The sequence below is a fragment of the Salmo trutta genome, chromosome 30, assembly GCF_901001165.1.
Source record: "Salmo trutta chromosome 30, fSalTru1.1, whole genome shotgun sequence".
NCBI lineage: Eukaryota > Metazoa > Chordata > Actinopteri > Salmoniformes > Salmonidae > Salmo > Salmo trutta.
The window spans coordinates 20,803,689-20,817,076 of NC_042986.1; the positions used below are offsets into that span (position 1 = coordinate 20,803,689).

The 13,388-nt window shown below is 41.0% G+C and overlaps 1 protein-coding gene across 1 annotated transcript in view; it reads right to left on the reverse strand.

Moving 5' to 3' along the window:
* Positions 1-2,350: 2,350 nt before the first annotated feature.
* Positions 2,351-13,388, reverse strand: part of epha2b (eph receptor A2 b) — a 33,263-nt gene continuing 22,225 nt past the window's right edge. Inside the window, exons 8-17 of the mRNA XM_029723263.1 lie at positions 11,567-11,666; positions 10,906-10,961; positions 10,689-10,814; positions 9,782-9,967; positions 9,567-9,628; positions 9,219-9,428; positions 8,868-9,017; positions 7,889-8,082; positions 6,738-6,893; positions 2,351-5,420 (exon numbers count right to left, since the gene is read on the reverse strand). Coding sequence (XP_029579123.1) covers positions 5,312-5,420; positions 6,738-6,893; positions 7,889-8,082; positions 8,868-9,017; positions 9,219-9,428; positions 9,567-9,628; positions 9,782-9,967; positions 10,689-10,814; positions 10,906-10,961; positions 11,567-11,666 — 1,349 coding nt within the window. The 3' untranslated portion in view covers positions 2,351-5,311. The remainder of the gene's footprint in view (positions 5,421-6,737; positions 6,894-7,888; positions 8,083-8,867; positions 9,018-9,218; positions 9,429-9,566; positions 9,629-9,781; positions 9,968-10,688; positions 10,815-10,905; positions 10,962-11,566; positions 11,667-13,388) is intronic.

Here is a 13,388-nt window from a genome sequence, read left to right on the forward strand (position 1 = left end):
AAAAGACTTAAGAGAATAATTTTCAAAAGCATGAGAGTAAGGGAAAGAAGGGAGAGCTGAAAGAAGAAGGAAGACCAATATAGACACAAATTGGAGGATGTGTTTTTTGGTCAGGAACCCATCTCTAAAATTAGTATGGATGTAAATTCCACGGTGTTGCCGGTTTTGAATCCACACATGAAAATGAGAGCTACGCAGAACAAAAAAGGAGTGGACGGGAGAAGTCATACATGAACAGTAGCATAGTCGTTTATTTTCCACAATGGCCATTTTCCAGAAGTACAGAGACATCTTTAAAGCCACAAAAAGGAGGACAGCTAAAAAGAGTGAAAGCCACAGCGGGCCACCACACAGAAGAATCCACAGGGTAGGCTTTACTTTAACCATGTGTCCCATTCGCAGGCATCGACTCACAGCCTTCATCACAATCACCACACATGCTATTGTGGCCTGCAGCTAAGCTTCGCACAAATATATGCATGCACACACGCACGCACACGCACGAACGCACAATGAAATGACTCTACATACAGTCACTGACAACTTTCAAGTTTTAATGTCACATTGCACAAGTACAGTCAAATGCCTTTCTTGCAAGCTCCAAACCCAAGAATACACTAATCAATAACAATGTAATACTAAAAATAACAAGGTAGATCAAAAACACACGATATAAAAATAAGAAAAACACAATAAAGTAAGTAAGCATACTATGTACAGGGTCAGTTCCAGTACCATATTTACAATGTGCACGGATACTGGATCGATAGAGGTAGATATGTATAGGGGTAAGGCGACGAGGCATCAGGATATATGATTAACAGAGTAGCAGCAGTGTATATTTTTTTTATTTTACTAGGCAAGTCAGTTAAGAACTAATTCTTATTTACAATGACAGCCTAGGAACAGTGGGTTAACTGCTTTGTTCAGGGCAGAACGACAGATTTTTATCTTATCAGCTCGGGGATTCGATCTTGCAACCTTTCGGTTACTAGTCCAACACTAACCACTAGGCTACCTGCCACCATATATGATGATTGTATGTGAGTGTGTGTAGAGTCATTATAAATGCATGTGCATATTATGTGTGTGTGAGCAAATGATGAAGTTAGTGTTTGTATGTGTGTTAGAGTATCAGCGTGCGTAGTGTGTAGGGCCCTGTCAGTATACAGACACAGCACAAAAATAAGAAAACAAATACATAAGGTCAACTCAGTCTGTGTAGCCACAGCAACTGTTTGTTGGCTTAAATACATTGACATGGATTCACACACAAACATCGATACACACATTTAACAAAGAAATAGCTTTGGTTCCACCACATATGAGAACCCTAAGGATGGAAAATGGTAGACTTTCTTGAAGACTTTCTTGACCATTTCTAGGCATAGCATTCACCTAAGAGTCCTAGAACCCACACTGTGTTCTAGGCTAAGTCAAGGACAAAGACCACGACAAGGTCATGCTTACATGACTAGCTCGGTCTACCTGTTAGTTCTTTGTTGGCCGACTTTCCCATCTATATTAATTCCATATTTAAATATTTACATAACTTTTCTCCTATGTTCATCTTATCTATGGAAGGCATTATAGACTTTGTTACCTGCATTAATCAATCCCAGCTAATTCAAAATGGACAGCGTCAGACCCAGGGTCAGCCTGAATGAGATTAGGAGAAGCTTGGTCAACACCACAAAGTGCAATTTAAATTTACTGCATGGCACAGGGGTTTTCAGTCATCTGCATTTTGACCCGGACTCATTACAGATCTTAAATCTCGAAAAGTCAATGATGCCAGTTGAGTAAGTGGCTAATGATCGGTCTTATTATGTTGAGTTAACAGAAGCCTAAAGTTCTTGGGAGAAGTTCTGATACTACGCTGGTGATTTCCCAAATGGGGAAAGTAATTTAATTGTAGATCAAGATATCATCTCTTTTGAAACAAACAAAAACACAAGATAGTCGTCAAGAAATTGAGAATGTTTAACGTTTGCACCAACTGTGATTAAGCCGTTATCAAGTCTAGCTTTTTACATCACTGTTAGTTTGTTTGCTATGATAATCTAATGTCCTTTCTATCTCAAATTATTTCAGTGATGTTGGCACGAACTGCATTCATATCAATCCAATACTGGAATTAAGTTATTGTAATGCTCTACTCTACATAAGCAAATAGATGTTTGTGACTCAAAATGAGTAAACAGCCACATTCAAATGCTCTCCAGGTTTAGTTTACACATCCTTTCCCATGTAGCCAATCTGGGAGAAAAAACATGGATACAGAAAATTGAAATCCTTAGTACTGTGTGTGTGTGTGTAAAATACAATCAATAAGTGAACAATGCAAAAGGAAATCAAACTTCAGGCTTTATTGTAAGTGGTGTTTTTTGGCGCGTCAATCATTGGTCAACGGCAACGAATGGAATCAACTATGAATGAAAGGCAACGAAAAGTTTGTGACAAAGACAACCTTCAATTACGAATAAATCCCAGCTCAGTGTAATTATGTCAATAAATAAAAGTAAAAAATAAATAAATAGACTATTAAATAAAGTATAAAACAAAGAGTTTACTTTTGAAATCAAGAAATTGTTAATTTGTCTGTAAGACAGCTACAATAAGAGTGGACATCCCTTTGATGAAAGTTACCTAAATTGAATATAGAATTTGTAATTTTCCTATAAAAAGCAGTAAAATATGCTTACAAAAGTCCAATTATACAAAAGGCAATAAACCCCTACCCCCCCCAAAAAAATCCCTTTTCCAAATGGAAATCTAGTAAACTAATATATAAAAAAAAATCTATAGACTTCTATATTCATATATGAAACAAGGAGCATAAGATGTGAAAGACAGTCCAAAAAAGTTACAGCAAAAAGTCAAGTAGTGAAGAGAGTCAGTAACAAACCGTCATCTTTTTAGAGCATTGGGATAAATGATGCACACCATCTTTTGGATATAGGCTAGTACCAGATCTGTTTGTGCTCTGATCTGGGAAAACTATTGGATATGGATGAGCTGGTCAATGAAGACTGAAGAAAACTGATACTTTCTTGGCATTACCAGAAACAGGCACTTTATCAATGAAATGCATTGAGAGGAAAAATAATACACCGAGTGTAATGGTATCTGCATTCTCAAAGCAAATCGTTTCATCCCATAAAACACTTGTTACTAAACACCAAATAAGAAATATGGATAAAGCAAATGGCACAAGAAAAGAATAGTAAATCTAAGTTGTGATTTAAAAAAAATACTTTTACTGTCACATTGAAATTGCATATGAAACTACACTTTACATTCTCTGAAATCATCGCAACAAGCATTTCTAATCCTAAATCATCTATTTAATTAAAAAATGATGGGCATTTGTATTTTCAACCAACTTTGAAAAAAGGCATGTAATCCTGACTTGATAAAACTTGACACAATACCTTTCAAAATTAAATCCATCATTAAAATGGGTCGTTCCACCAAATAGATACCTTTTGAGTAGCGTAACTTGGTGAAAATAAATGTTTTATTTCACATAATTATAACATTCTGTCATAAAGAGCACATGTTCAAATTATAAATATATATCTTTTTTTTAAACCCATCTCAGAGGTTAAATTAAAAAAATACTATAGTAACTGCCTACTAAGTGCCAAATATAGTAACAGGGTTGACGACTTAATCTTAAAGCAGCCACAAATCCCCTTGTGACAGAGGGAATGGAAGCTTGTGTGCAGCAGTGGCAATTGAATTCAAGTTTCACAAACAATGAAATTGTTAAAAGATTTCTAGCCTGTCTATCCATGGGTAACAGGGTTGACGTGTTATACTCGACCCACTCAGTTTTCCAACACAAAACGGCCAAAATGAGTAGAACTAGCTCACCTGCTTTCAGATTTTACTATTAAATGTTCAAGGTCTCTTTTGAAACAATTTTTTTCCAACATGGAATAGTTTCACCATATTAAAACGAGAGTTCATTTCACATAACAGGGTTTAACATAAAATAAGGGACAGGTGTTTAAAAAAAAAAAATAAGAATAAAAAATGAAATCACTGACATTAAATAAATAATAATCTTCAGAAATGACTGTCAAAGCCACAAAATAACTAGGGTTTACAATGATGGTGAACATTTGGACAAATGTTGGGGTTATGCGAGTTAAAATCTTCCTAGGGAGTCAAAGAGGATAAACTGAGGGACATGTCAAAATGATGTGTTTTGGCACTTTAGCAAGTATTCGTTCACATAAAAAAATCTGATCTGTTGTATTTTCCATGTGGTCTATATTAAATATAACATGCTTTTTATTTGTTGACAATGTCTACTTAAAATATCAAAGGTACGAAAAGAACCTCATTTCGTGGAACGACCCAAATATAAACAAATTCTTTCAGCTGCCTCATTTTATTTGAAATGATCTTCCTATGGCATGATGATAATAATAATGGCAAGAAGATAGATGTTTTAGATGAGACAACTCAACCCAATTATTACTTATTTAAGTGCTTCAATATAAGTGATGTTCTTGATCACAATCAAATAACACAACCCTTTGCAGCCAGTTAAACTGAACATGATGAGTACCTCATATCTTTTCACGTTATTTTCATATAAACTCAAATTCATATGATATCTGGGCTTGATTTAGATGTTAAGCTAAGGCACAAAAGTAGCCAACAACATCCCAAACTGGACTAAGACACACTCTCTGCTTCGAGTCCATTCTCATTAGTTTAGCAAGAGATTACATGGACCACAATGCATTTCACTGGCACCAACACCGCCAGACTCATACCCAAAAGGCCACAGCAGTCCACTTCAAACAAATAATTGCTTTGGTGTAAGTGGTTTTGTGACTTCTTAATTTTCTCTTCTCAATATTAGGTGCTATGGAAACAAGAGAACCTCGGTACAAGCTATTACAAGACTTTATCACTTGATTAGTTTCAGGGGAGAGAGGGGAAGCATGCAAACAAAATATTAACAAAGATTGGGGATTGAACTGTATCTGTACAACTGACATGGATAATACAACATATATACAGTATAATATATACACAGTCTAATCAATACATCTATTGCTGTAAAAATACTCCATTCCTTTTTTGTTGTTGATACGCTTAACAAGTCTGTTAGAAATCTTTAAGATTGACAGTACTATAAGTCTCTTTTGGCTAGACCATGCCCCTAAGAAGTTTTCAGTTTGTGTGTCCAAAGCCGTCCCCGCAGCTCCGCTCCAGTCCAGTCCAATACAGAATTCAAAGTTCAGTCAGAGTGCTGCCCAACTTGAATTCCTGCACCACTAGCATTGGGTCACACTGCAAATACACTCAGGGTGCTGGTCTGGTCTTTCAAGCCCAGGATGCTGTATGCAATTCTCTTCAGGTGGCCAGGCAGTCTTACGCCAATGTTCTTGATATCCCTGTGAAAAAGGAAGCACAAGAAAGCAATTCAGATATAGAGCCACTGGATAGCAACAGAGGAATTCATGCCTTGGATTCCCTTCAAACTCATTCTTCAGTGTTCCCTTCCTTTAGGTAATATATATGAAACTGGATGTGAAAGCAAAGCTAGTACCCTATTGAAAATAACCTCTAGGGACTGGCCAGGACGACAGTTTCTCATTTTCAAGAAAGGGCAAACATGAGGCAAACCCCTCAGACAGGCACACGTGACAGAATCTGGTGAAGGCGTGCCACATCCAAGTCCCTCATTTCCAGGTTTAATTACAGTCTTAATTAGTTAATGAAGATTCTCCATCTCGCCCATGAATCAGTTGCCTGGCGAGCAGAGGGAGTGTCGTAAATAGTTCAGTCGAGTGCTTCCAGATGACAAGAGATGGAGCATGGGACCGTAAAATCTCACCATGGAATTTGGCACACTTCAAAAGAGGTTTCCCGTTTCCGCACAGCCCTCTTTCTTAGGATTAAAAGGAAAGCCTCGTCGGTAGATATGTTCTGTAGACTATCTACCTCCCAAATACTGTGTTTATTGAATGAGTGATATATTTCTGGTTACAGTGCCTTCGTCTGGGTATTTTGTTAATTTTTTGGGGTGTGCGTTGGTCCAAAGTCCTCTCCTTATCCACAAATGTGCTACGCTTTCATAATTTCCCTTATCTCCACCTTGCCCCTTCTAGTGTAATGGCTGTTCTCTCTTCTTATCCTCCTCCTCCTCCTCCTCCTCCTTTCCTGTTGCATAAGCCATGAGGGCCTTTGCCCTACACAGCCAGTACCAGCGGTTTCAGGCTGCTGCAGAAGTGCTGCCCTGGGCTGCTGGTGTGGGCGAAGGAGGGATGGAGGAATAATTGAAAAAAGGAAGGGAGGGAGAGAGGGGAGTGAGCAAATCACAAGTCACCACCACAAGGCCACCGCAAACGAGCCTGCTCTTTCTCACACTCTATTATTTTTTCCACCTCAGTAGTTTTCTTGAGTTGTAGAGAGGCCAGAGTTTATATTGTCCGTAAACGGTTCTCTGGCTGTCGAAAGCTCCTTTTTCAAAATCAAAAACCCCAAACACTTGGAAAACTAAGGACTTAGCTTGGGAACCAGTTGTTCTACATTGTGCAAATAGGAATATATTAAATAGAGATGTATAAACTATAGGCTCATCCAATCTTAGATTTGTCTTGTTTGTGATCAATTGTTTTGATGATCATCATCTCATTAAGTAACAGACAATGTCCCACAAAAATCTAATAAAAAGCTTTAAAAAAAAACAAAAAAAAAACACTACTCACACATTCTTCATCTGCAGCACCTGGTCCATGGTGACCACTCCAGCGCAGGTGAAGTTCTCACTGTACTGGCTCATCTTGATGGACTCCAGCCACTCTGACACCGACCTGAAGGGTGAGCCGTCCGACCCACTTGTGCTGGGTAGGCGGATGGATACGCTGGAGGAGGGAAAGTAGGGCAGAGTGAGCGATCATCATCACCAGCTGCCCGACAATAGACAGAGACGACTGTGATTATCCAGCGAGGAAACGGTGAGATAGGAAACGGTGAGATAAAAAAAAACGGTTGGTGCAGCTATGGGGAACTGACAAAGGAACCTGACAGATCTTTGTCTTTTGTGTCTAAAACATGTTCACAGACACCAGCACACATACAGAGACGTCAAGTAGCATAGTGGTTAGAGTGTTCGGTCAGTAACCGAAAGGTCGCTAATTGAAATCCCGAGCCGACAAGGTGAAAAACCTATCAATGTGCCCTTGAGCAAGGCACTTAACCCCAATTGCTCCAGAGTTGCCGTTGATTTTTTATTTTATTTAACTAGGCAACAGAACTTTGTAAGGCACTACATCTCAGTGCAAATGATCCAGACTGTATCACATCCGGCTACATCCGGCTGTGATTGGGAGTCCCATAGGGCGGTGCACAATTGGCCCAGCGTCGTCGGGGTTTGGCCGGAGTAGGCCGTCATTGTAAATAAGATGGCCTACTCCGGCCAAACCCCGACAACACTGGGCCAATTGTGTCATTGTAAATAAGAAACGCCAACGACGCTGGGCCAAATTGTGCGCCACCCTATGGGACTCCCAATAATGGCCGGATGTCATACAGCCTGGATTCGAACCAGGTACTATAGTGATGCCTCTTGCACTGAGATGTAGTGCCTTAGACCGCTGCGCCACTCGGGAGCCCATTTAGGGCTGATGGGATATGCAAAAAACACATTTCCAATTCACAGATGAGTGTTAATACACACTTGTACATGTGTGAAATTGGACAAATATAAGCACCCAACAAATGATTATTAAACATGCACACATTATGCTGCCACATTATCCTCCTAATAATTAGCTTTTTCTTGTGCTCCACTCGGTTTCACCGTTTCATGGATCTACTTTGTTCTCTAGAAGGAAATGACACAGCAAAGGACTCATACCGGGGGTCGAAGTCTGCGATAGCCTTCAAGGACTCGGGGCTCCTGAGCAGCTTGTCCAGCAGGCTGACGATGTCTGGGAAACGGGGCCTCTTGGAGCGGTCCTGCAGCCAGCACTGCAGCATGAGCTGGTAGACGGCTGATGGACAGTCCATGGGCGCTGGCAGCCTGAACGCCTCGTTGATGGCCTTCATCACCTGACAACCAGAGGCTAGAGGTTTAGTTTATTTGCACTAAGGAAAACAAGTAATAGACAACAATACAGAAAAAAAACAAAAAAGATTAAACGGTGTGCAGGTGTGGTTGGAAGCCCAAGGGCTGATATGAAAACCACACCACAAAAAATATACAATACATAAGTACAAAAATAAAGGTTTGTTAAAACAGATAAAACCTACTAATTATAAATGTATAAATTAATTGATTAGTAACCCACAAAAACATTATATATTTTTTAAAGCAGTGGTGGAAAAAGTACCCAATAAGTAAAAGATACTTTAGTCATTTTTCTATTACTGTAAAAGTCACCCAGTAAAATACTACTTGAGTAAAATTTCTAAAGTATTTGGTTTTAAATATACTTAAGTATCAAAAGTAAGTGCGTGTGCACGCATATGTGTGTGTGAGCATTAGGCTATATGGAGGAGATTACTGAGAAGTTCGTTTCATCAGGCTGACCCCCAGTCTTCGCTTGAAGTTATTGAGGGATGATGATGTTTTGGCAATGTGAAGATAATTCCAGAGTATGGTACCTCTGTATCTAATAGAGAATTGACTACGTGAAGTGCGGCAGTGGGTCATTGAGATCCCACACTTGAATTGAGGTTCACTGAGCTGTTATGATAGTTGGCACTAGCATTCCCGTTAGCTGTTACTTCATGGGTTTCCATTGGTTTACGCTAGTGTTCGCAGTGTGGCTCTAAGTGGAACTATAAGGCTTCCTGTCTTGTTTGACTTCGTTAGCATTAGCATTGTAGTGTACCTCGCAGTTGCTCATGTCCCAGTAGGGCCGCTCGCCAAAGGCCATGACTTCCCACATGACGATGCCGAAGCTCCACACGTCGCTGGCTGAGGTGAATTTCCTGTAGGCAATGGCCTCTGGGGCTGTCCAGCGGATGGGGATCTTACCACCCTGTTGGAGGGGAAACAAGTGTACAATACACTCAGGTCAGAGCCCAAAAAATACATTGTTTTTGTTCAATTCAATTAAGGTACATCTAATTCATTGACAGTCCTCTTTGAGCAGTTTACACTGAAATACAGTGCTAACAAGGCAAAAGTGTTAGCAAGAGCTGAGTAAAGCCAACCGCTGTAACATGCAATGTTAACTCACGCTGGTGGTGTAGGTGCCCTCAGGGTCGTCCTCCAGCACTCGAGATAGGCCGAAGTCAGACACCTTACACTCCAGGTTGTTGTTGACCAGGATGTTGCGGGCAGCCAGGTCCCGGTGAACGTAGCTCATGTCAGAAAGGTACTTCATGCCAGCAGCGATGCCATGCATCATGCCCACCAGCTGGAAGGAGGGCATCTCGCCATCACGATCCTGAAGGGGAAACACATTGTAACACACACATACTGTTAGAGAGAAATATTTTGAAGCTGTGGTAACTTGACCTGTAGTAAGTCAATGTCTTTCACTTATAAAGGTGACTTGCATTCGATGTACTGTAGGCCTAGTCACCTTTAGGTACTTGTCCAGTGCGCCGTTCTCCATATACTCAGTCACAATCATGGCATGCTTGACTGGAACCAAAAAAGGGCATAAATGCTGTTAACTATTGCACAAAACAGACAGGAAATATATACACATATAGAATTTATATATAGACAGGTAAAGTGAATGCTTCACAGGAGAATACTATTCTTGGTACAGGTAGTAGGCTAACAGAGCCTTACATTTGGTGACGACTCCCTCCAGGCGAATGATGTTCTGGTGGGAGAACTGTCCCATGATGCTCGCTTCTGACAGGAAGTCCTGCCTCTGCTTCTCTGAGTAGCCCGGCTTCAGCGTCTTAATGGCCACCGCCCCCTCCTTCCGCCCTGGCGCTTTCAGAATACCACGGTACACCTCTCCAAACTCCCCTAGAGGCGTTGAGGAAAATGGTTTTAAAACCCAATGACAAGATTGAGCAATATTTCAAGCACTATCCTTTATAGGGATGTGGCTTGCAGTGTTTCTCGAGTCTCAGGCGTTTGGGAAATTAGTTAAGGGGAAAGTAAACAAGGAAGGGGTCATGAGCGAATTTGCCCCGGGGACTTTCACAGAGGTGTGTTATTGTGGGATTGTGTAAAAAAATAAATCGGAGTCTCCGTCTCTCATCGGTTGACGCATGTGGCGTGTTTGGGAGCATGGGAATCAGCTGTCACACAGGGAAGGGCCAAGCACAGTCGTGGGAAGGGGGGGGGGGGGGTTGGGGGTTCAAAGGGCAGATGTGGTCACACTGCAATAAACCCATCATCTGAGAAGTAGGAGTTTGGGCCAAAGGAGGTATAGCATAGCCTCTTAAATACTCAGTTTTCTGCTCCAGATACTTCTGTTTATCTTAATTATTATTGTGGATTTGGGTCTTTTGAGACAAAGCACTGGTCCCTGAAGCCAAGCAATTGCCACACCGAATTATGTCTAAACATGCATGGTGAGGGACTTAATCCATTGATACTAATCTGGATGGTCTACCCACTGTCACTCAAGAGCTCAAGCTGTAGCACTAATGCAACTGAAAATAAACAGAGATTTACGGGATTGAAAAACCCTTTAACACCTTTGTCCTAAGCACATTGTTTTAACTGGGTTCTCACTCACCTGCTCCAATGACTTTCTGCTTGGTCACATGGCTGGGATGGATCTCGCTGGCAAACTTGAGGATGGCCATGTTGGGGTCCTCGTACGTGTGCGGATCCACGTAGGTCTTCAGCGGCTTCAGTTGCTCTGGAGAAGAATACGAAGATGGACATTATTGAAAGAACGATACAAATACATGACAGACACGGGGGGGGGGTACTTATTTTCTTTTGTCTACCTGAGCTAGAGAAGTAAGTATCCTCTGGTCCTTGTCTTGTATGAGATCGCCTTCTCCTGAATAACAGAAAAGAAACATCAGTAATTATCATCTCACTTTAAAACCCAAAAATGGTCAGTTTCTCTTTTTATCCTTACATTTCCAGCTAGTTTCAAAAGGCGCCTAAGTCATTGGTGTGTGCCACCTCGATTCACGGAGGGAACACTTTGATAAAAGACTGGAGCATGTCTGTGTTTGCTAAGCTGTGTCAGAGACAGACCTGAAGGACCGACGGACACAGACGGCGGTGTGCTGCTGTGCTGGAGGAGCAGGGTCACCTCTAGCTTCTACAGAAAGAGCTGACCAGCTCTTATCCTAAAACAATGTGCCACTTGGGCCCGCTTCAATTTAAATCCCTACTTGTTAGAGTACACTCACTGAGCAATGACAAGCCACACTCAACACAAATTCTCCCCTAGTGAGTGCTGGATAACAGATAGAGTGAGAGTAGCAAAAGTAAAAGGGGAGAGAGGGGTGGAGAGGTGGTTAAAAGGAAAGAAAGGCCATTTGAAGCATTGACAAAGGAAAGAAGAATGAGAAAGGAAACCAGTGAAGGGGTGTTATGAATGTGCTTTAAAAAAGGACGAGGGGCTGAGGGGGGGGAAAGGAGTTTGTTGCTGACCGTTTGCGTATGAGCAGGACGACCACCACAATCATCAACATGGCTGCTCCGCCAACTGCTGCTCCGAATATGACCCCCGTGTTGCTCTGGGACAGTGGCACTGTGGCACAACAACAATAAACACTTACACAATGGTAACACACTGACACACACAGCTGCACCACTGATTTTAACACACACAAAAAAAGCTGCTGTAATTAGAATTAAATGCATAATTAAATGCACAAATAAATAAACACACATAAATAGATAAATGGATGAATGATTGCACACAGACAATTATTTAAATAATTAATCCCACTTTAATTTTATTTATGTTACTACATTACTTCCTCCAAGCAAACGTACACTACTGGTCAAAAGTTTTCGAACACCTATTCATTCAAGGTTTATCTTTTATTTTTACTATTTTCTAGATTGTAGAATAATAGTGAAGACATCAAAACTATGAAATAACACATATGGAATCATGTAACCAAAAAAGTGTTTAAAATAAAAATGTATTTTATATTTGAGATTCTTCAAATAGCCATCCTTTGCCTTGATGACAGCTTTGCACATACTTGGCATTCTCTCAACCAGCTTCATGAGGTAGTCACCTGGAATGCATTTCAATTAACAAGTGTGCCTTAAAAGTTAATTGGTGGAATTTCTTTCATTCTTAAGGCATTTGAGCCAATCAGTTGTGTTGTGACAAGGTAGTGGTGGTATACAGAAGATATCCCTATTTGGTCAAATAACAAGTCCATACTATGGCAAGAACAGCTCAAATAAGCAAAGAGAAACGACAGTCCATCATTACTTTAAGACATGAAGGTCAGTCAATATGGAAAATGTCAATAACTTTTAAAGTTTTCACGTGCAGTCGCAAAAACCATCAAGCGCTATGATGAAACTGTCTCTCATGAGGACCACCACAGGAAAGGAAGACCCAGAGTTACCTCTGCTGCAGAGGATAAGTTCATTAGAGTTACCAGCCTCAGAAATTGCAGCCCAAATAAATGCTTCAGAGTTCAAGTAACAGACACATCTCAACATCAACTGTTCAGAGGAGACTGTGTGAATCAGGCCTTCATGTTCGAATTGCTGCAAAGAAACCACTACTAAAGGACACCAATAAGAATAAGAAGAGACTTGCTTGGGCCAAGAAACACGAGCAATGGACATTAGACCGGCGGAAATGTGCACTTTGGTTTGGAGTACAAATTGGAGATTTTTGGTTCCAATCACCAGGTCTTTGTGAGATGCGGCGTGGGTGAACGAATGATCTCGGCATGTGTATTTCCCACCGTGAAGCATGGAGGAGGTGTTATGGTGCTTTGCTGGTGACACTGTGATTTATTTAGAATTCAAGGCACACTTAACCAGCATGGCTACCACAGCATTGTGCAGTGATACGCCATTACATCTGGTTTGGGCTTAGTGGGACTATCATTTGTTTTTTCAACAGGACAATGACCCAACACACCTCCAGGCTGTGTAAAGGCTATTTTACCCAGAACGAGTGTGATGGAGTGCTGCATCACATGACCTGGCCTCCACAATTGCCATATACCACACGTCCTTGGGCCTTATTGCTTAATTATATGCTGCGCCGCACGCGCATCATAAAAACACACAAAAATAACTAATGGAACATTGTCCTTGCTCGACATAGAAACAGGTGAAAGGTTTTGAAACACTGAGCCATTGACTGCCTTCCTGTACCAGGTGCCTGTGTTAGCAGTGGGTTGCTTTTTACAAGCCACCGGACTACAGCCATATAGTTTTGAACCTAGAAGAAGACCAAGAGACGGGAGTAGGCAAGGAGGAGTCGACCGCG